The sequence below is a fragment of the Nelumbo lutea genome, chromosome 4, assembly GCF_056320005.1.
Source record: "Nelumbo lutea isolate HS-2025 chromosome 4, American lotus-T2T, whole genome shotgun sequence".
Taxonomy (NCBI): Eukaryota; Viridiplantae; Streptophyta; class Magnoliopsida; order Proteales; family Nelumbonaceae; genus Nelumbo; species Nelumbo lutea.
The window spans coordinates 25,061,440-25,083,431 of record NC_142687.1 but is presented as its reverse complement, the minus strand read 5'-3'; the positions used below and the strand labels follow the sequence as shown (position 1 = coordinate 25,083,431).

General features: G+C 38.4%; 1 protein-coding gene across 1 annotated transcript; it reads right to left on the bottom strand.

Annotated features, from left to right (window-relative positions):
- Nucleotides 1-1,699: 1,699 nt before the first annotated feature.
- LOC148854713 (SLH domain protein) lies at nt 1,700-15,473 on the bottom strand. Its single transcript, XM_088986564.1, has 11 exons — nt 15,013-15,473; nt 14,806-14,892; nt 14,414-14,557; nt 12,449-12,537; nt 4,089-4,177; nt 3,849-3,952; nt 3,647-3,752; nt 3,465-3,540; nt 3,204-3,318; nt 2,196-2,727; nt 1,700-2,014 (listed from the first exon to the last, which is right to left on the bottom strand). The coding sequence occupies exons 1-11, from the start codon at nt 15,266-15,268 to the stop codon at nt 1,921-1,923; spliced, it is 1,692 nt and encodes a 563-aa protein (XP_088842690.1). The 5' UTR covers nt 15,269-15,473; the 3' UTR covers nt 1,700-1,920.
- Nucleotides 15,474-21,992: the final 6,519 nt, after the last annotated feature.

The window sequence follows — 21,992 nt, the reverse complement described above, 5'->3', positions numbered from 1 at the left end:
ACTTAACCAGGTAAGTGATGCCCATCTCTTAGGTGGGTAAATAACTTTCCCAGCTGGGAGGAAAGATTCCAACACTTGAATGGGACAAAAATGCCCCATTTTATGGTTAAAATGGTAATTTCATTTTTTTTTTACTTGGGAAATAAAAGAACATGGGTAAATACACTTACCTGGGTAAGTGTTTCCTAAGAAAAATTTACTTAGATAATTGCATTAACCCGGGTAAATAACTTATCAAAAAGCAAATGGGCCCTAAATGGTGCTTGGGTGTATATAGAAAAGAGTTTGCATAAACAGGAAATCATAGGGCAACAGTGACACCACCCCAAAAAGAAACGACATTTTTCATTGGATTTATTTACCCATTTACATCTTCGATCTTAACATCTAGGAATGGGTCGAATTGCAGATTGACTGGTAAAAATGTTCAGGCTTTGGTGGATAGGGATGAGCATTCGGTTTGTTCGGTTAAAAATAAAATTAAATAAACTGAAAATTTAAAAATCGAATTAGAGGAAAACCGAAATAATTGAAACCAAACTTTTCGGTTCAGTTTTTGGTTGAAACCGAATTTCAAAAATATATATTATATTACATAGGATATATAAATATATTATGAAGTCCAATTATATTATATTATATTACATGTTATATAGAAAAGTTTGGTTAATTTAGTTTTTTCAATTAATTGAAATTTTAATTCTAAAAACCGAAATCTAAGTATTTAAAAACCAAAAACTGAAATTACCTAACTGAATACCGAAATCCCGAATAATGCTCACTCCTACTGGTGGAAGCCACTTTGGTAGTTTGGTGTGTTTATGGTATCTGATTACGGCATCAATACTAACCAAATAATATTCCTTTATAACTCTAGGCGTTGTAGATGTAAACTTTCAATCCAACTAAGTTGTTGTAGCTGGAAGTCCGGAAGACTGGAACAACTAGAATATGGACCCAGTTACATCAGGAGACCATTCTAGCCATTGTCCGTCGAATGTAGGTTTTTTGTCTAAGGTTTATGAAGAAGGAACTCTACCAAGTGGATCCACAATCAACTGTCCAGGTGGAATGTCTCATGCACGAGTTTTATTTTCCGCAAAAGAGTGGGATTTCTGGGTACCATAACCTGGTCATTTAAAAAGGGCACCCGAGAAGGCGGCGAGGACGATTTAAATGTTTTTGTTCAAATCAGCCCCCCACCGGATTGCCCCCACAACGTCCCACAGCACATCCCTCCCCGCCGTGTATTGTCATCATCGGGAGATGTTCCCAATACACGGCGGGAATGTGCTGTGGGATGTTGTGGGGGACTAATTTGATCTCGTTTTCATGTCCTCGACCTGATCAACCAGAGAGCATCGGGATGCATTTTGGACTGAGATGATGACAAGGCTCATGACCATTTGTCACAGCCTTACCAGCCCTACTTGAGACTTGAGACATCAGCTTTCTTCTTTCCCTTCTCCCTAAGCCGACCCTCTGAAGTCTGAACCCTTCCCTTAAGGGTTGGGGTTTAAACTTCTCCATTTGCTATTATTGCAACGAGCACAATAGGGAAAATCCCACTGGATGCATACATGCAAGAGCTTGCTAGTTTTCTTTTCCTTTTCTTATTTTAAAGCAAGTAACGAAGAAAAGAATACTGCAATTAAGAATGATTTGATAAATGGATGCATACAATGCGCAACATCAAACATTGACAACTTTTTTTTTCTATTAACCATTAAGCATTCAATTGCTAAGCTACTTCAGCTGCCAAGCAAATAAGATACATTATTGATTGGAACTATTAAATAAGAGAAAAAAATAATGGAGCCCACTAATCAGATATTGCTCCTTTTCCACGACCTTACAAGACATTCCACCATGATTCAGACATTTTCGGACACCCTCTCAAGAAAGTAGGTGCTAGGACAATTATGATCTATCATCCCATCTCCACCTCCTTCCAACCTCTGCAAGAACATTTGCCCGTGCTCGGTTCTTTCTCGCTTCATCCTCGATCCATGATCTGCACATGTTGTTCATGGGAGAATCATACCACGACTATCCAGATAAATGAGAATTCATCACAAACTCAAATGAGCCAACAATTTTTCAAGCAGCGGTAATGTGAGTTCATTCACCAAGATAAATAAAAAATAAATAAATCATTCCCCCAGATCTAATATATCCAATGTGTCAATATTTACCTAAGAATTTGGAGAGCTTCTTTTTCAGCTTCCAGTACAGACTTGGCATCAAGCATGGCTTCCTGCTTGGCCTGTAAATCAATGCGCATATCCTCTAAAGTCCGCTGCTCAACCATAAAACTTGCCTTCTCAGAGGCAAGCCTCCCAGACATCTCATTGATTTCCTCCTTTAGACCAAGAAGCAACTGCGTCTGACAGTCAAGAGCTGTTTTCTCCTTCAGATGCTCTGCAAGGCTCCTCTCTCGAACAATCTTTTCCTGTTCAAGATCATGAGATGCTGCAAGAAAATCCCTCTCTACCTCAAAACCACGACCTTTTTCTTCATTCAATTTCTCCTCCCAATATTTTTGTATTTCTCCCCTACCTAGCAACTCGGACTTGATTTCTTTCGTTTCAGCTTCCCTTGATAAACTTTCAGCCTCTAGCCTTGATAGTTCATTACGAATTGCTTCCTCCATCCTGCCACTCGTAAGTGCAACTGCTGCCTGAGCTTTTGTAGCAGGCTTGCTTGGTTGAAGACGCTTAGTCTGTCCTGTAGAATGCCAATGCTGATATTGGTATCCTTATTATTCAAGCATATATAATGCACACTTATCCAGAAGAAGGGGGTGGGAGAAGACTCAGTTTACCATGTTAAACTTGCATACATGATCAAGTCTAACATGTTGTAGGAGAGAGAATGGGGGGGTGGAGAAACAAGCTAACTTAGTCTGAAAAAATTAAATAAAGTAACACTGATTCATTTCAAGTTTGATTCACAATCAAAGAAAAGAAACTTTATGTGTTTTAGAGGGGCAGTAAGTGGTCAGCTAGAAGGGAAGCCCAGTGCACAAGGCTCCCACCAATGCGGGGTCTGGAGAGGGACAGATGTATGCAGTAAATAGTCAGCTAACAAATAATTATTCATCTGAGTCAGGTCTTATAAAACAAGTCAAGGCCAACATTGTAAAGTGATATATTGGAATTAGTAAAAGCAAAAATATCAAAAGCAAGTGAAGAAAGAAATACCAAAGACTTTTCTCAGTATACTCTTTTCGCTAGCCAGCATGTCCATATAAAACTCTGGTGATGCTTCTGGACCGATCTCCCTCAAATCCATAAAACCAACTTGTGTCATTGACATCTGGACTGTAAACAAGTCAGGTCTTAAGAGCTAAGAAGAACTTCAGAAGTTTCGACTTCAGATCTAACTACCCTTCTGAAAGTACTACCAGGAAAAAGAAAAGAAGTTCAAAATGGAAAACATAGATGATGTGTATATTATAGTACCTTTTCTTCTAGCTCTGCAATAGATGAGTATTCTATTTGAGCTCTCCAGTTTATAAGATCCATACGAGTTATGAAACTGCAGCAACATATAAATATTATCCATCATTTAGAAACAAAAGGCTCCAAAACGAAAAACAAATTACTGGAGGGATAAAAGATAAAAGATGGGGCGTTATAAGTACCTCTGAGGAAGAAAAACATTGCTTCCTTGGCTTTTCAAACCATCCTGCCCAGAAAAATTATTCTTCCCTGATAGCTTGCTTGGAATTATCCCAGCCTCCGCAAGGGCTTTTCAATTGTGAGTTAATTGGAAAAAGTTAGACTTGTCGCTCAAATAGAAACATTTGGTATTAGGGTGGACATTTTCTTCCAGCAGAATCTCACCTTGAATGTACCAAAAATCTGGGTCTTTGTCATTCACATCATCAAATGCACCAACCAGAGAACCAGCAAGTAACAATGATGGAATAATTCGATGCTTCAGATTCCTATGTTTAGCACAAAGAAAGAAATCAGGCACAGTTGTTACTGAGCCAGAAATGTGAAATGTTTTCATGTAATTATTGTGCATGTTGAAAACTTAAAAGTACCATCTGTCTCCACCCACAAGAATGCTTTGATTACCTTTCCAGCACTGAATTTGCTTTGACTAGCCATCTTGCATATTCCCTCCTTGTACACAACTCATTGCCCTTAACATCACCTTCAATTATCTGTTCATCTTAATCCAATTAAGCATATGCTCAGAACTGGATTTAAAGCTTCGAGCACACCAGTATAGAAATCTATCAACTGATAACAAAATCAGTAATGGAAGATTGTGGAATGGAAAGAACTGTTCAAAAGGTGCATTCTTTGAAGTTTAAAATGGTGGGGTCTAGCAATTCTAAATTGCTCTCCAATGATAGATTTGGTTGATAAACCTTTGAAATTCTCCAGTGCTAACTTTAATGATAATCAACTCCCACTGTTGGGACTCTGGGTTGACTTTATCTGATGCTAAAGAAGGCTGAAGTACCCCCCCCCCCCCGGTGGAGTACACCATGGAACAGGGCAGAACATATTTTTCTTAACAGCTGTGTATTCAAATGAGGTTACAATGCTACCAATAATTAAAAAAAAAAAAAATCTAGAAAATCTCATTTTGGCTTATATCAGTCAAGGCACTCGAAAATTTCAGGCAGTTTATGTTGTTCGTATCTTTGCTCCTGTTTGATTTCACTTTTAGGAAGTACTTCTTTTAAGACATGGGACTATACATTAAGTGGTTTTTAAGTACTTATGGGTGTTCGGTAAAAAGGGGGTAAGAAGTACTTATTGTTTAAAAAAGTACTTCTTAAAAAAGTGACATGGATGTGGCTTTTTTTTCAACACTTTTTGAAGAAGTACTTCATTCGAATGGGACAAACCTGTCCCTGTTTTTCTTTAATGATGTAAAACAAGAGTAAACAGAGGAAGAAGAAGAATTTGCTATATGTATTCATCAATCTCGTATGTATATATACAAATTACAAATTCTATGTTAGGAAAGTAGACTAATTAAATTCCTACAAATCAGTCCTACAGTCAAGGTAAATCATATCTCCCTAGTATTTACTTCATATTCTGTAACACTCCCCCTCAAGCTGGAGCATAGATATTAATCATGCCCAGCTTGTTACAAAGATAATCAACCCGGACCCCATTAAGAGCCTTCGTGAAGATATCTCCCAGTTGTTCTCCTGTTTTCACATAACCTGTGGAAATCAAACCTTGCCGAATCTTTTCACGAACGAAATGGCAATCAATCTCGATATGCTTAGTTCGTTCATGAAAAACAGGATTAGATGCAATGTGAAGAGTAGCTTGGTTATCACACCATAACTTGGCTGGTACTGAAGTTTTAAGACCTACTTCAGTCAAAAGTTGATATATCCACATTATTTCACACACAGACTTGGGCATAGCTCCATATTACGATTTTGCACTCAAACGTGAGACAACATTCTGCTTCTTGCTTTTCCATGAAACTAAATTCCCTCCAACAAATACACAATAGCCTGAAGTAGACCTTCAATCTTCCTAGGATCCTGCCCAGTCAACATTTGAAAAACATTCAATTCCAGTATGACCATGATTGTCATACAAAATTCCTTGCCCAGGTGCTCCTTTTAAGTAGCACAAAATTTGTTCTACAGCTGTCCAGTGATTAATTGTTGGAGAGAACATGTACTGACTCACCACACTAATTGAATACGCAATTTCCTTTGAGATAAGAATATTCCCTTCTTGCTTCTTGTTACCTCAACACCCAAGAAGTATTTCAACATTCCCAAATCTTTGGTATGAAATAGAGTGTGGAGAAAGGATTCAAGGGATGAAATCCCTGTAGTATCACTCCTACTAATGACAATATCATCCACATACACAACTAACAAAATGATGCCGGCAGCAGAGTGCTTGAAGAAAACAGAATGATCAGACTTACTTTTCTTCATACCAAAATTCTCGATTGCCTGACTAAACTTTCCAAACTAGGCGCGAGGACTCTGCTTCAACCCGTACAGAGACTTATGAAGATAGCGAACTTTCCCATACTCTCCTTGAGCAACAAAGCTAGGTGGTTGCTCCAAAACTTCCTCCTGAAGATCCCCATGAAGAAAAGAATTCTTGATGTCTAACTGATGAAGGGGCCAATTATAAGTAGCTGCCATAGAAATAAACAACCTGACAGAAGTTTAGCAACAGGAGAAAAGGTATCAGAATAATCCACTCCATAAGTCTGAGCATATCCTTTAGCAACAAGACGGGCTTTCAATCGGGCAATGGACCCATCAGGATTGACTTTAACTGTAAACACCCATTTACACCCAATAGCCTTCTTATTTGCAAGTAAATTTACCAAGGTCCAAGTACCATAGTCCTCTAAAGCATTCATCTCCTCAATCATAGCATTATGCCATCCAAGGTGAGAAAGGGCTTCTTTAACAGTCTTAGGAACAGAGATAGAATCAAGAGATGCAACAAAAGAACAAGAAGATGACGACAAATGATTATAAGACGCAAATGAAGATACTTGATAAGTACACTTACGCTTGCCTTTACGAAGAGCAATAGGAAGATCATCATTAGAGATTGGTTCTGATGACGAAGGAACAGGATCAGTTGAGTGGATTTGCTGACGAAGGAGCTGGTGCAGGACATGGATACGGAGGGGTTGGTCACCGAGAATAAACCTGTACTGTAGGTGGCTTAGGCCTATCAGGAGCAGATTCAATAGGATGTGAAACAGATGATGTGACAGTATAGATTAACAAATCATCATCCTCCCCCTGACTTGAATGAAGAGTAGATGGAAAGAAAGGTGTATCTTCTAGAAAATTAACAACAGCTGACACAATATATCTGTGAAGAGTAGGACAATAATATCTATACCCTTTTTGAACACGAGAATACCCAAGAAAAACACACTTCAAAGATTTTGGATCTAGTTTGGTAACCTGAGGACGAACATCCCGAACAAAGCATGTACACCCAAACACCCTAGGCTCAATAGGAAACAGTGTTTTATTTGGAAGCAGAACATGATAAGGAGTCTTACCCTGAAGAACAGACGAAGACATACGGTTAATAAAAAAACATGCTGTGGAAACTGCATCAGCCCAGAAAGGTTTAGGAACCTTCATTTGAAATAACAAAACTCTTGCAGTTTCAAGAAGGTGTCTATTTTTTCATTCAGCAACCCCATTTTGGGATGGTGTATCTACACAAGAAGTTTGATTAAGAATGCCATGCTGAAGCATGTAAGTTTGAAAGGATTCTGACAAGTACTCCTTAGCATTATCACTTCTCAATATTTGTACAGAAACATTAAATCGAGTTTTAACTTCAGCACAGAAAGCAGAAAAATGAGAAAACACCTCAGAACAATTTTTCATTAAATATAACCATGTCATACGAGAGTAATCATCAACAAAAGTAACAAAATACTTAAACCCAGTTTTGGATTCAACTGGACACGGACCCCAAACATTTGAATGGGCTAATTCAAAAGGAGCATTAGCTCGTTTATTGACTCTAGGACTCGAACTAAGACGATGGTGTTTAGCAAACTGACAAGACACAATTTAATGACGACAAACTCTGAAATTGAGAACAAATTTGCTTTAACACATGGAGAGAGGGGTGGCCCAACCGACAATGTGCTTCAAAAGGGGTTACAACTCCAGAACAAGCTATGGATCTTAGAAATTGTGTATCAAGGATGTAAAGACCTCCAGACTCATGTCCCTTACCAATAATCTTCTTCATCGTAAGATCCTGAAATAAACAATAATCAGGAAAAAATGAGACACAACAATTAAGGGTACGAGTGAGTTTGCTAACATAAATTAAATTAAATGATAACTGAGGTAAACTAAGAAAAGATGACAAAAGAAGTGATGGTGTTGGACTAATTGTGCCAGACCCAATAACACAAGATGTTGACCCATCTACTAAAGTAACAGGAGAGGTAGATTTATGTGACTGAAAGGTAGAAAACAGACTTGAATTACCTGTCATATGATCTGTAGCTCCAGAATCAATGACCCATTTTGAAGATGAGGAAACAAGACAAGTATTGGGTTATCTGACTCGACGATCGCAATAATAGGAGTAGATTGAGGTTTCAATGATTCTTGGTACTGAGCAAATTTGGCATATTCATCTACAGATATCATAACAGACTTCTCAGAAGTATCCGTGGTGGACGCAATGTGGGCAGACTGAGTTTTCTTATTCTACAACTTCCTACAATCCCGCTTCATATGTCCTGGCTTATGACAGTAATGACACACTATCTCTCCTGACTCCTGTCCACGAGTATTAATATTCTTGTCATAGTTACTTGACCTGTCATTATTGTTGGATCCTCTACCACTACCACTCATGTATTGTTGTCTCCCTGATTTAGATGTATTATTGCGACTGACAAGGGCATTACTAGGCTGAAAAGGTGGAGAACTTTCTATACGAAGGATTCTACTGAAAGCATCTTGTAGAGAAGAGATCTCTGAACTGGAAAGAATCTGAGATTTAGCAGTCTTAAATTCAGAAGGTAGGCCAACTAAAAAACTCATAACAACCATCTTTTCTCGTTGAGCTTGTTGAAAAGTCACATCAGTACTAAACGGAAGCAACATATTAAGTTCTTCATATGTTTTCTTGAAATCCATGAAATGCTTGTAAGAGATCTATCGCCTTTGTCAGCCCTGTAAAAGGCTTTGCACACATCATAAATGCGGGAAATATTCCCCTTTCCGGAGTACAAGAACTCTAGATAGTTCATTAATTCCTTAACAAATCCACAGTGGGTGACTAAACCAACCACCTCACTTTCAATGGAGTTGCGTATCTACAAGAACAAACGAGCATCCTCCCTCAACCAAGACTTTCTCGAGTCATCATTAGGAGGGTCATCAGTCAAATGGTTATCCATAGTATATAGTTGAACAGTTTTACTCCAATCCAGATAATTAGAGCCATTGAGCTTATGCTCAGTTATTTTTTACATCATTGGAACAACATCCGACATAACTACTGATTTCTTGTCTGCCATAATCTCAAAATTCAAATAAACATAATATTTTGAACATCGAAAATCAATAGAGCACACTTGTTGAAAACACCAGAATGGATATGCACGTAACAAAGCACAAATATGTGATATACAGGACGAGGCGAGCCAAAAGACAACGACCGAAAAATTTTCCGGCGACATATGCACCTCCACACGCGGGCGCGTGTGACTGTGGCAGAATCTTTAGGCGGCACGTGAGACACACGCGCAGGGCTGCTAACTATCGGACTTTGCAGAACCTCCGATTGGCGGGCAACGCTTCTTCCTAGATGGGCGGTGAGAGTAAAAAAAAAAAACTACTCCAAGGAGGTGACCCGAAACACCCAAAAATTTTTCCTCTACCTACTGTTTACTTAGGGGAAAAAAAAAACGAAAGGGCAGGCAGAGACTAGATGCTCTAATACCATGTAAAACAAGAGTAAACAGAGGAAGAAGAATTTGTTATATGTATTCATCAATCTCGTATGTATATACACAAGTTACAAATTCTATGTTAGGAAAGAAGACTAATTAAATTCCTACAAATCAGTCCTACAATCAAGGTAGATCATATCTCCCTAGTATTTACTTCCTATTCTGTAACAAATTACAAAACTACCCCTGCTCGAGTTTATCATCTTCTTCCATTCGAAACCCTACAACAAGCAGCAACAGCGTTTGATTGCAGGTCCACCGGCGACGTTCGATGGTGAGCAAAAAACAGCCAGTGGACCTGTCGTTTTTCTCTTACCTTTATGTTTCTTTAGTATTCCATCGATTTGTGAAATTTTTTTGCATTTTTCTGAAGTCTGAAACTCTCTCTCTCTGGTCGCAGATCTATGTTTGGGCGACTTCAATGGCGATATCCCACCGTCTAGCCGCCGGCAACTAGAAGGTGAAGTCGCCCAAACTCCTCCCTTCCATGTTTGGTTTTTTTTGGGGGGTTTTTTGGATGGTTATTTCTCTGGTTCGATTTTTTTGTTGACAAATCCGAAATTCTTTTGGGTGTTTTTTTTTTTTTTGTTAGAAATCATGCAAACAATTTGCATGAGTTAGATGAATATTTGTGTGAAAATTTGCTGAAGTTGAATGAATATTTGTGTGAATATATTATATTCAATTGAGATTGAATTTTTTTCTTTATTTGATATGAATACTTGTGTGAATATATTCTAAGTGTGAACATTTGTGATTTTTTCATGAATTTTTGTTGGTGTTGTTTTTAATATTATCTAGCCTATTTTATTTTCTTGAATAATCCAAATTTAGTCATCCTATTTTATTTTTTATTTTTAATTTGATATTGGTGGTGTTTTTCTTTTTTCTTGAACAATCTGAATTTCCTATTATTATTTTATATGTATAGTTAAAATTATCATATTTTATTTTTTTGTTGATTTATATGCATAGTTAATATTATCCTATTTTATTTTTTTTAATTTGATATTGGTGGTGTTATTTTTATTTTCTTGAATAATCTGAATTTCATATTATTGATTTATATGTATAGTTAAGATTATCATATTTTAATCTGAATTTCCTATTATTATTATTATATTTATTATTATTATTATTATTATTATATTTATTATTATTATTATTATTAATTGGGTCCATATGGCGATTCACGTGTTGGTCCACATGGGCTCTCAGTTGTCATGATGTGGCATTTTTTCATTGAAATGTATAGTATAACATGTGAAAAGCATTGTATATATGTATGAGTGAAATGAGTAAAATTGTCATTTGTGTCAATATGAGCACTTATGGGGAAAGTAGCTTATCAAACATCCCCACCCCAATAAGTGCTTAAAAACATAATAAGTGATTTGGCAAGTGGGTCACCAAACAGCCTTAAGTGGTTGTTAAAATAAGTACTTCTAAAAAGTACTTGTGCAACAAGTACTTCTTTTAACAACCACTTAAAAATCAAACAGGGCCTCTATCATTCTAATTTCATATTTCTTTTTATGTATGAGCAGGGAATACTAAAGTTTGTTTGTTTGATCCTTGGAATGCATAGATTCTTTTTTTGTCAGGTTGGAATTTTGTGGATTATTCATTATTTCCTTATTCAATACATTGTTCTCCTACTTTCCACAATAAAATCAGATCCGATAAATGTAAAAGCAAAAGTTGAAATCATGAAGTATTTAAAGAAAAAAAAAGGTGAATAGTTAAATCAAGTAAGAGCTTCCCTCTTCTTTCCCACAACCTCACAGGCAGAATATCAACACCAGCTCTTCTTTAAGCCCTCTATTGCATCTCATTGATGTCTTGGTTGTTTTTTGCTTCCTTTGTCTCTATCCCCTTTCTGGCTTTCCTTGAATCCCTAAAATTATCTTGCTTTCCACAACTTATGGTTGTTTTTCGCCTTTCTCCACTTTCAGTTCAGTATTCTCACATACACTATTAAGAGTTATTTACAATTTTACATGTCTATATTATAGCATACATTCAAATCATAAATACTGAAGTGAGTGTTGCTAGCATCACCATACACCAATTAGCAATCAAATTAAAATGTTCCTAAAAATCCAATCCTCTAACACACAGGGTGAGAGTGCCTACACTTGCCTAGACACGTATTTGCCCTATCACAAACTATTTCATGTTTATACACACTTCACATTCAATGTTTCAAAAAGCATGCGAGGCATGCACCTGGAGGTGTGCCTCCAGGAGAGGCACCCTCAAAATGCCCTCAGGCATATGCCGAAGGCGCTGATGCCTCTAAGTTGTGAACCTCAAAACACCTTTTGCATGAGGTGTACACTTCTGGTACACCTCATTGAAAAAGAAAGAAAGAAAGGTAAAGAAAAGACAAGAAAATAAAAGAAAGAAAGAAAGAACAGGAAAGGAAAGGAGAGGGAAGGGAAGTCCCCCAACACCTTTCTAATGAAGCCATTGTGGTTTCTTGCGCTAGGGAGTTCTGTCTCCACTGCAGCAAGCAAGCAATCTTCAAAGAACCCCCTTTCAGCTAACATTATGTATCCTCATTTTTCTTAATACAAAACATCTTTCATTGAAAAGAAATAAGAAAAAAAAAGGAACTCCTTTTTCATTCTCTTCCTACTATTTAGGTGGTTACACCTCTTGTGTTCTGAACTCCAAGTAGTGGAAAACCTTGCATCATGCCTCAGAATTTTAAAACATTGTTCACATTTAAATAATTTGAGAAAAAGTTAACTCTCCTCCCTGGAAAATGGTAAGAATTTTCCACAAATCTAAACTTCTAAAACAAGACATTTTTAAGCATGGTAATTACATGTAACAACAAGGGAGAAAATATGGTAGATCCTGTAAACAACTTACAGCACAAGAAAGAATCAGCAGAATGTTGGTAGAAAACTAAAGCTTCTGCATAGGGAAAACAGAAAAGGCTTCTATATTTCCAGAAACGAACCTTCAACTTCTTTAAAACTAGTAGAGCTTCCTGTTGAACAGAATCCGCAGCAACCGGAATAACAATGCGTTTCAGCTTTTCTACAGACACTGAGAAATAAAAGAAGGCAAAGAAGAGAAAGATCATGCTGTGATAATTTGAACAAGTCTCTTGAAAGAGAAGAAAAGGTGGGAAGATGACTGAAATTAAGTACACAACATACAACATAAAGGCAATAAGTTGAAGTGGATAATGAAATCAATTTGTAGCATTAGTGAAAAAAATTCATGGATAGTGCTGATAAAAAAAATCATGGATAGCAAGAGTGAACCAAGAAGCAAGCAGCAAATGATATGATTCCATAATCATAATTATAAATGCAAAATGGTGATTCATTACAAATGAAAACTTAGAGGATGTTTGCTAATATGTATAATTTTGTTCTCTAAAACAAAAAAGCCAATTCTTCTAAGTTTTCTAAGATACATGACCAATTGTTTGACTTCCTTGCATGCTTGTTTTATACTTCTCCTGTCATAAAGCATCATATCAGTCCACCAATTCCAATCTGGATCATCTGTATCTGCAACTATATCAGCATATGCCCCCCGAGCTTTTCAATTTTGCCAGAACTTTCTGAAGTGGAAGAACGGGAACCTAGCAAGAAGCTGATTCTTTCTAAGTTTTTTAAGATACATGACCCATTGTTTGACTTCCTTTCATGCTTGTTTTATACTTCTCCTGTCATACAGCAACATACCAGTCCACCATTTCCAGAAACTCCTCAAAACATGGTTGGGAAGATTCTGCAAATCTTGACTAGTGAGCTCATTTGTCTCAAACATAGACTAGACTTGGAAAGAAAGCACTTCAAGATCCTTTTGCATTTGGTTTCCACAACAAAATAATTATAGCATGCTTTTTTATGCTGTTTCTGAGGCAAGCCCTTGCCTCAAGTTCTTTGTTCAGAGGTTCTAAGTTACAACTGTCCTCAGCAGACCTTAAGAATTCATCATTCATGTCTTGCTGCATTTGTAAGGCTCTGTAGTTCTCCCATCACCAGATTCTAACTTTCTTCAGGCTCCTCTGAAAAAGGGGTTTTGACATTTAGCCTTTTGGTTAATCTTTTTTTTATTAAAAAAGTAAAATAAAAATGTTAAGTGTGTGGCATGCCAGCTTAACACATCCATCTTCTTACACGTTTAAGGATGCTTTGCATCTGGGGGGGGGGGGTCATGTGGGCTGCTCTGACTGGTTAAACAACGCAGAGTTCAGCTGGTCAAGTACAGCAGGTCTTGCTTAAGTTACTTCAGGCAAATAGAACATTCCGCATCCTTCTAATCACAGTTGCTCAACTAGTCAAGTTTTTCAAATCTGGACCGAGTCATTGAAGTTGCTCTGCTGTTTAACTTGACCCTCAGAATAACTCTTCTTAGATTGAAATGTAGGCAATGAAATCATAAAGAGATAATGATAGCATGCTGTTTGCCTCCTCAAAGAAAATAAGCAATGACTCCTAACAAAATTCGACAACACAACATCATCATCATCATCATCTAAGCCTTGTCCCAGGCTCCCAGTTACATGAATCCTATTTTGCCATACTGCCATATCCATCATCAAATTATGGGTGCTTAAATCACTTCTTACTACTTCCACCTAAGTAGAACAAATTTTGATAACACGTCTAACTCAAAAGTTCCAATACCCACTCAACCACCACATTTCCCTTGATCACTGCTCTATCACCATATCATGAGAAAGAAATAATGTTGAAAGAAACAATAATTGCACCAATCAATAAAGCAATAGTAATGGAGAACAATTAAAAAAAATGCCGTTGCAAACCATCGAACTAATAGTAAATAACTGCTGGTCACCAGCTGATCAAAAATAAAATAAAATAATAACTGCTGGTCACCTTTCTTTGTATTATCTTGATCCATTTTCTAATAAAATATTATTTTTATTACCAAAAAAACACACCTGATGCAGTGGTTTCACTTGTTTCAGCAAACGAAGGTTCTGTTTCTCCCTGCGACACCACGGGACTTGCATCGGATACTTCTGAAGTGGACGGCTTTAATATGCCTTGTAGATCTTGCAATGTGACAAACTTAAACTTGAAACCTGAAAAAACCTATCAATTAATCAAGATTCAAAATCCTTTATAACCAATAAACCCTCCCCCGCGCCCCCGCTCCCCAAAAAATATAAAAAACTTATAATATATCAAGGAATTATAAATGCTACAGAATAATATATTTACTTGTTGACGTTCATCTTGGATTAAGAATAGCTCTTATGGTACATAATTGAAACAAATCCATGACAGCAATCTACAAACAAATCCTAAATAACCCATATTATTAACTGACCATTTCTTGCAAGTGAGAAGTGCGTAATTGCCATTAATGCGATTGCAATTGAAGTCCCAATGCTCGCCAAGAGAAATGTTGGAGAACCTGTACAGAAGATTACAAAATTATTGAACTGTAGAAGATTATCGAGCACAATTTCTGAACAAGATAAAGAAGACTACACAAAAAATCTTAAATTTAGTTAATAATGCAAACCATAGTAACCTTTCTTCTTCTCGACTTGCGTTTCGATAACCGCCCAACCACCATAATCGTCGCTAGCATTTCCTTCTGGAGTCAACCAAGAAGCTTCCATTCTTCTCTCCGCAACCGATGCAGACAAACATACTCTCCGGTGCCTCGAAATGTAAAAATTTACAATTGGATTCGAATAGCCGAAGATTGGCAGATCGCAACGGCGCAAGCCAGAGCGATTGTCGATGGAGAGAAAGGGCGATGAAGGAGAAAGAGAAAAACCCATATCCCTTTATGCTCTGGAAACTCAAATGGTGCAGACGCTAGGGTTTCATGTTGTGCCTTGACATTGAACGTAAATTTCTGAGCGGAGTTGCAGAGGTGTAGTATAGCTAAGATTTCCCTTTCTTTTTTTTCCAAAGAGAGAATATTAGATATGTGGAAGCTTGAGCCTTGAGAAACGTGAACAATGTCCAAAGACTAAAGAGCGCAGAGCCGAGGAGCTGACTCAAGGGCAGTGTTTGGATGCAAGGACAGTGAAAGAATTTCCGGAATTTTCCCGTTTCCTATCCTATCCTTGGAATGTAAGTATAACTTTTCCTGGCCGGGTTTTTCAAACGGATCTAGCCTCTAGGAGTAACCGAGTAGAGGCCATATTCGAATTGGATTTAGCAATATCCGAATCTCATCAGATTTGGGACCTTGGATTGATTCAGATTTTATCCAACTCCGCTTCATTTTTAAATAAAGAAAGAAATTCAAATAAATAAATAACTAAATTGATTTTTAACTTATATGTATAATGTTAATATAAATATAGAGTATTGAATTTATTATATAATGATATAATGTATAAAATTATATTTTATATTCATAAATTTTATATACTAAATCAATGTATTTTATAAAACATTGAAATTTTGATAATTAGATATAGTTTATGAAATCTGAATATAAGTAGGGGTAAGCAAAAAACAAAAAAAATGAACCAATTGAAATCGAACTGAAAATTTGGTTAACCGAACCAGTCGGTTCGATGTTTTTAAAAAACTAAAGGTGTCAGTTCGATTTTGGTTAGCCAATATGGAAAATCAATGGTTAGACGAACCAATTGGTATACATATATTTCTATATATATGTATATTATATATATTCAACTATGATATAGAAAAGATATGATATTTGAAAAACACCTAACCAATTAACTCGAGTCATAAATTTGGTAACGAATGAGGTGTTACTTATCAAAATTCATGGGTAGGTTTTGATTGGTCAAAACTCTTTCCATACCATATCTTTTCCATATCATAGATTTTCCTATATATTTTATCTTTTTATATATTATAAATTAATAAATATGTATTATATATAAATATGTATATTTATAATATATTATTTATTATTTATTATTTAAAATATAAATATTATATATTTATAAATTTTTATTATATTTTTATAATATATATTATAAAAAAAACCAACGAATCGAACTGATGGTTAACTGATTGGCTTCGATTCAATTCAGGTTACCAATTTTCCAAAAACCGATAATCCCGATTTGATTTCAAAAAATGCCCCACAGTTTGATTAGCAGAATCATGAATACCCCTAAATACAAGATTACCGGATGTGGAATTAGGTTTTGGGCTTTTTCAGAACCCATCGAAGACCAAAGGGTGCAAGTTGGACAGTCTTGGGTTGAGCTCTTGTCAAAATTTAAATAAGTTGGTTTAAGACTCGAGCCTGAAGGCTGAAGCAATGTTAAATGCTAATTCAATCCAATCAAAGTTGCACCTAGTTGAAATCTTTTGCCGATGAAACATGTTTCAATCCCCAACCAACTTGATCTAACAATGCACATCTCACCATAAGATTAGGATCCACTGTGACCCACCATGTATGAGATGTGCATTGTGAGATCATATTGGTAGGTTGTTGGAATGTATTTTGTTGGTAGGTGATCCAAACTTAGTTGCACCTCTATTTAGGGGCAACATTTGACTACATCCAACAAAGTATGGAGTGATTCTAGTGATTATCACTTTTTCACAACTACGGGCTTTGGAGTGTGGAGTGGGGATGCAAGTTAGGAGTCCAGATCTCCTGCCCATGAAAATTCTACTCACGTTTACCGCACCCACACATGGAGAACATCTCATCCTCTACATAGTATTATGCAAGGGGAGGTGTTCCCAATTCACGAAATAGTCATGAATGATGATGAGATTTGATTTCTGTTTGAATCGCTCTTTAATTGAAGTTAAGACGAAATAAAGAAAGATTCAGTAGTTCAATTGGTCATTTTGGTATCCCTCTCTTTGTGGAGGCACAACTTCAAACCCACGGATGAATTGAAGGAAAGAAAGAAAGAGTAGTTGTATGGTGCAAATACAAAAATGTACTTTAGGCTCAACTTGGAAGCAATACAAATGCAAATATGTACAACATAAATACATACAAAATAATATAAAATATAAGGTTTTGCATTACATATTTGCATTTGTACTCCTTCTAAACTCAGTCTGAAGAGTACAAATACAAAAATGTACAACTCAAATACATACAAAATAATACAAAATCCATAGATTTGCACTTTACATATATGTATTTGTACTCCTTCCAAATTGAGCCTTATAGGCACTATCTTAATGGTTAGTCTTGAAGTAACTTTTGAGGCACCCGTTCAAGAACCTAGATTTCCTACCCACTGTCTATCCGCTGTGAATTGCAGCCACATATCTCTATGCAAGTTCAAACCCATGAATTGATCAATTGAAGGAAAGAAAGAAAGATTTGCATAAACAAGGGCCAGGAAACTTTATGGATGCATTGTACTTTATAGGCATTGATGCTGCTAGATCCAAGGTGTTTCTTGAACCGATGTCACAGTCAGATAATCCTACCAATTGGTCAGAGCCGAGGTGGAAGGACGAAACCGCGCTCCAACATCTAAAACCAAGAACAAGGTTAGAGGCTCGAGGAGTTATTCCCCAGGTAGGTACTCCGATGCTCAAGTTAGTAAAAGAGGATGGGTGGCTGGGCTAAGCAGTTGAGAGAACAGTGCTGGTCCAAGTAGAGTAACAGTATGGAAGGTCAAAAGTTGGATCCCTTACCTTGAGCAGGAGGAACCTTTTTATAGCCGGAAATCCATGTCCTAGTCAAATGAGGATTCTGAGGTTGATGGGATGAGGTTGCCCGCCAGGGTCTTCAGGATAAGACCTAATCCCCAGCAGAGTTGTCCTCATCCGTATGATACTTTCTTGTCTTGGTCGCGCTTATCCACATGATGTGGTGCTAACGTAGCCAAAGTGATAAGACGGCCACTGAGGTGACGTATTGTCACAGGTGACCACTTTTTCATGCCATCAAGTGCCTTGGCCATGCCCGCGACATGCCATTAGTGCATCATCAAGTGTGTCTTGGGTGGGGTTGCATATGTATTTTGTATGGGGGGAGATGCTCATGGCGTTATTGTAATTATGCAATATGATTTCTCAATATTTTGATGTAATGTTTTGTCAGAGCACCAAAAGCTTAAGCTACTCTTTGAGGGGAGGTAGGTAGTTGAGTGGCGCCAATACCATGTAAAGGTTAAGCACGAGGTCCCCTCAACAGAAACTCGTGTGGTTGTGCTTGTCATCTTTAATAAAATACAAAGTAGCTTTTACTAACTCATGTGCCATCTTTGTTGCTTTTTGTGTGTCATTGCTTGCTTTCTTAGGCTTACTCGACCCAACCGAGTGCCGCACGGGGCCCCAACGACTAGCCCTATGACAGTTGGTATAAGAGTCGGAGCTGCTCCATACACATTGGACCCTGCCCGCAAAGCCACACTCAGCATAATCAATGAAGGGCAGCTGCGATATTGCAGATGACATACTTTTTGGGCTAGCTCATGCCCATGACGTTGATGAGGCACCGATCTACGAGCCTACCAAAAATCAAGCCCCCAAGGGCCAGACAATCAAAACAAGTAAACGGGACAAATCTGTTGATTAGTTACCAAGAATGGACATGCGTATCCTATGTTGCGAGGCAATAGTAGGGGAGACCCGAGATCAGGTTGATGAACTCCACCTAAATATGGAGATAGTGGAAAATGCGGTGGTGGAACTAGAAGGGCAGTTCAATGGCGCCTTTAGGGAGATCCAGAGCACATTGCAACAATCGAAAGTTGGGCCATCCCAAAGCAGCCTTCAAGGCTTGATGGACCGATTCCAAGCACAACTAGACGAGATGAGGGATGAGGTGACACTTCTAAAAAGGGCGATGGCCAACTCCTCTTCTACCTCATCTACTCCGACCCCGACACCCATCAAGATATGACAACCAACACCATATTCAGGTGCTTGAGAAGCTCATGAACTCGACAACTTCTTGTGGCAACTTGAACAATATTTCTTTGCCACTGGCATTTGTGATGACCAAATTCCGGTATGTATGACTGCTGTTTATTTAAATGATATTGTCATGTTATGGCGGCGTAGGTGTTGTCAGGACATTGATTGCGGAACGTGCACCATCAATACCTGGGCTGACTTCAAACGAGAGTTCAAGCACCAAATTTACCCTGAGAATGTCGAGTACCTTGCAAGAAGGAAGATGAAGAACTCAAAACACAAGGACTCACTACATGACTATGTCCAGGAATTCTCAGCCTTGACATTGGAGATCTCCGACATGTCTGACAAGAACCTCTTGTTCAATTTAATGGACAGACTCAAACCATGGGTTGAGCTTGAGCTGCAACGACACGGGGTGAAAGACCTAGCAACTGCCATGGTCATGGCCGAGCAACTTGTTGAATTGAAGAAGCCTGATGAAGTGAACCACCAGCCACCTAGCCCATGTACCACCAACTTGAGTGGGGGAGACCCATGGTCAACATCCACTCGGGAAAAGTAGGCATATCCTGACAGGGCAGGTTACCACCAAGGGAAGAAGCCATAGGAAGCCAACAACTCCCAGGGCCACAAGTACACTAGGAGACCCACCACACCTCCGGCACCTTGCTTCATATGTAATGAAATGCATTAGACAAGCGACTGTCCAACATGAAAGAAAATCAATGCCCTCATTGCCAATTTCAGTGTGAAGAGAGTGATGAGGAGAAACCTACACAAGCGCCAAGAGTAGGCATTCTCCAACTCATCAATGCAATGGTCAAGAGAGAGGGCCATACTAAATGGCCTAGCAAAGCCCACAAGGGGCTAAAATATGTGGACATCACCCTTGGGGGGAAGCTGACTCAGGCCTTGGTGGATATCGGGGCCACTCATAACTTCATCTCTCTTGATGAGGCACATCGTCTTGGCTTGTCCACCACCAAACAAACAGGGTGGGTCAAGGCTGTCAACTCAAGGGCCAAAGCAGTGGAAGGCGTGGCTCGTGGAGTAGAGCTCCAAGTTGGGCCATGGAAAGGACCCATCAATCTATCTGTTGTACCTTTAGATGATTTTCAAGTTGTCTTAGGAATGGAGTTTCTCATGCAAGCGGAAACAGTGCTCATACCATACATCAACAGTACTCATCTTAGACAAGTGTTCTCTTTGCATGGTTCCAGTGACAACAACCCTCAAGGTACACGAGAAGCAACTTTCAGCCCTGAAATACTACCAAGAAATAGACACCCACAAAGCCAGCGCCATACCAACAAGGAAGACCCCCACTTCAACACCGGAACGGGTTGGGAAGTCTCAACCAAAGTTGTTCCCACACCAGCACCAACACCAGCATTAACATCAGCGCCACCGTCAGCCACAACCATGTTCAAAGCCGACGATGAAGCTACCTGCAGCCCCAACTTAGTGGGCCAAACAGAAGACCTAAGACCAACTCCAGCACCAACCTTATCTATTACCATGGGAAGTGAGTGTCGCCCACAAACCCTAGGAATCATCCCAACATTCAGCCTCCATCTATTTGCCCACATAGTAGCCATGTGAGGAGAAAACCTTGGGGAACTGAATACCCAACATCCTTTTGACCTCAAATCATCTTTTGCACCAATCCCTACCTCAGCTAGCAGCGCCAACCAAGCCAAGCCACGTCAGACATACCTTCAAGCCGCTAGCCAAGGACTCAACCTAGGACCTGGCTGTAGGTTCCCCCTTAACACGAATCACCCTCAAAACCTTAACCAAAACACTTGGTTGGGCCTTGGAAGAGAAGAAGTTCGTGAATCATCAGAGGAACCCTCCTTCACCACCAGCGGAATCCAACAGCATGCAAAAGCCAGTCTTCGAGGACAAAGACTGAATTGAGTGGGGGAGACTGTCACAGGTGCCATCAATGCATCATCAAGTGTGTCTTGGGTGGGGTTGCATATGTATTTTGTATGGGGGGAGATGCCCATGGAATTATTGTAATTCTGCAGTATGATTTCTCAATATTTTGATGTAATGCTTTGTGAGAGCACTAAAAGCTTAAGCTACTCTTTGAGGGGAGGTAGGTAGTTGAGTGGTGCCAATACCGTGTAAAGGTTAAGCACGAGGTCCCCTCGACATAAACTCGTGTGCTTGTACTTGCCATCTTTAATGCAATACAAAGCGCCTTTTACTAATTCATGTGCCATCTTTGTTGCCTTTTGTGTGTAATTGCTTGCTTTCTTAGGCTTACTTGACCCAACCGAGTGCCGCACGGGGCCCCAACTACTAGCCTCGTGGCAATATGATACTAAGGGCCAACTCAACCATAACCTAAACAAACACCATCCTAATGGTTAGTCTTGAAGCAATTTTTTTTTTCTGATAAAATATGAATTGCCTTAAAGCATTTAGGATGAATTTATTGCACCAATGTAACCTCTTGAACTACTTTTGTGTTGGTTATCTATTTACATTTTCATTACAAAACCGAAATCAGATTTCATTTTTTATTGAATGATACAAACCTACTTTCTAACTGGAATTAGGAAACAACATGAGGTTAGAGTGGAACCACACCAATCTAGTATACTCTGTTTTTAGATTTTTTTAATTAAAAGCTACCTCTCTTTTGAGTGAGAGGCT

Coding starts and splice junctions, on each gene's coding strand:
- LOC148854713 (XM_088986564.1), bottom strand. CDS start 15,268: ATGGGTTTTTCTCTTTCTCCTTCATCGCCCTTTCTCTCCATCGACAAT. Junction 3,753..3,848: donor AGATTTTTGGTACATTCAAG/GTGAGATTCTGC, acceptor ACAATTGAAAAG/CCCTTGCGGAGGCTGGGATA. Junction 3,541..3,646: donor AATGTTTTTCTTCCTCAGAG/GTACTTATAACG, acceptor ATGTTGCTGCAG/TTTCATAACTCGTATGGATC.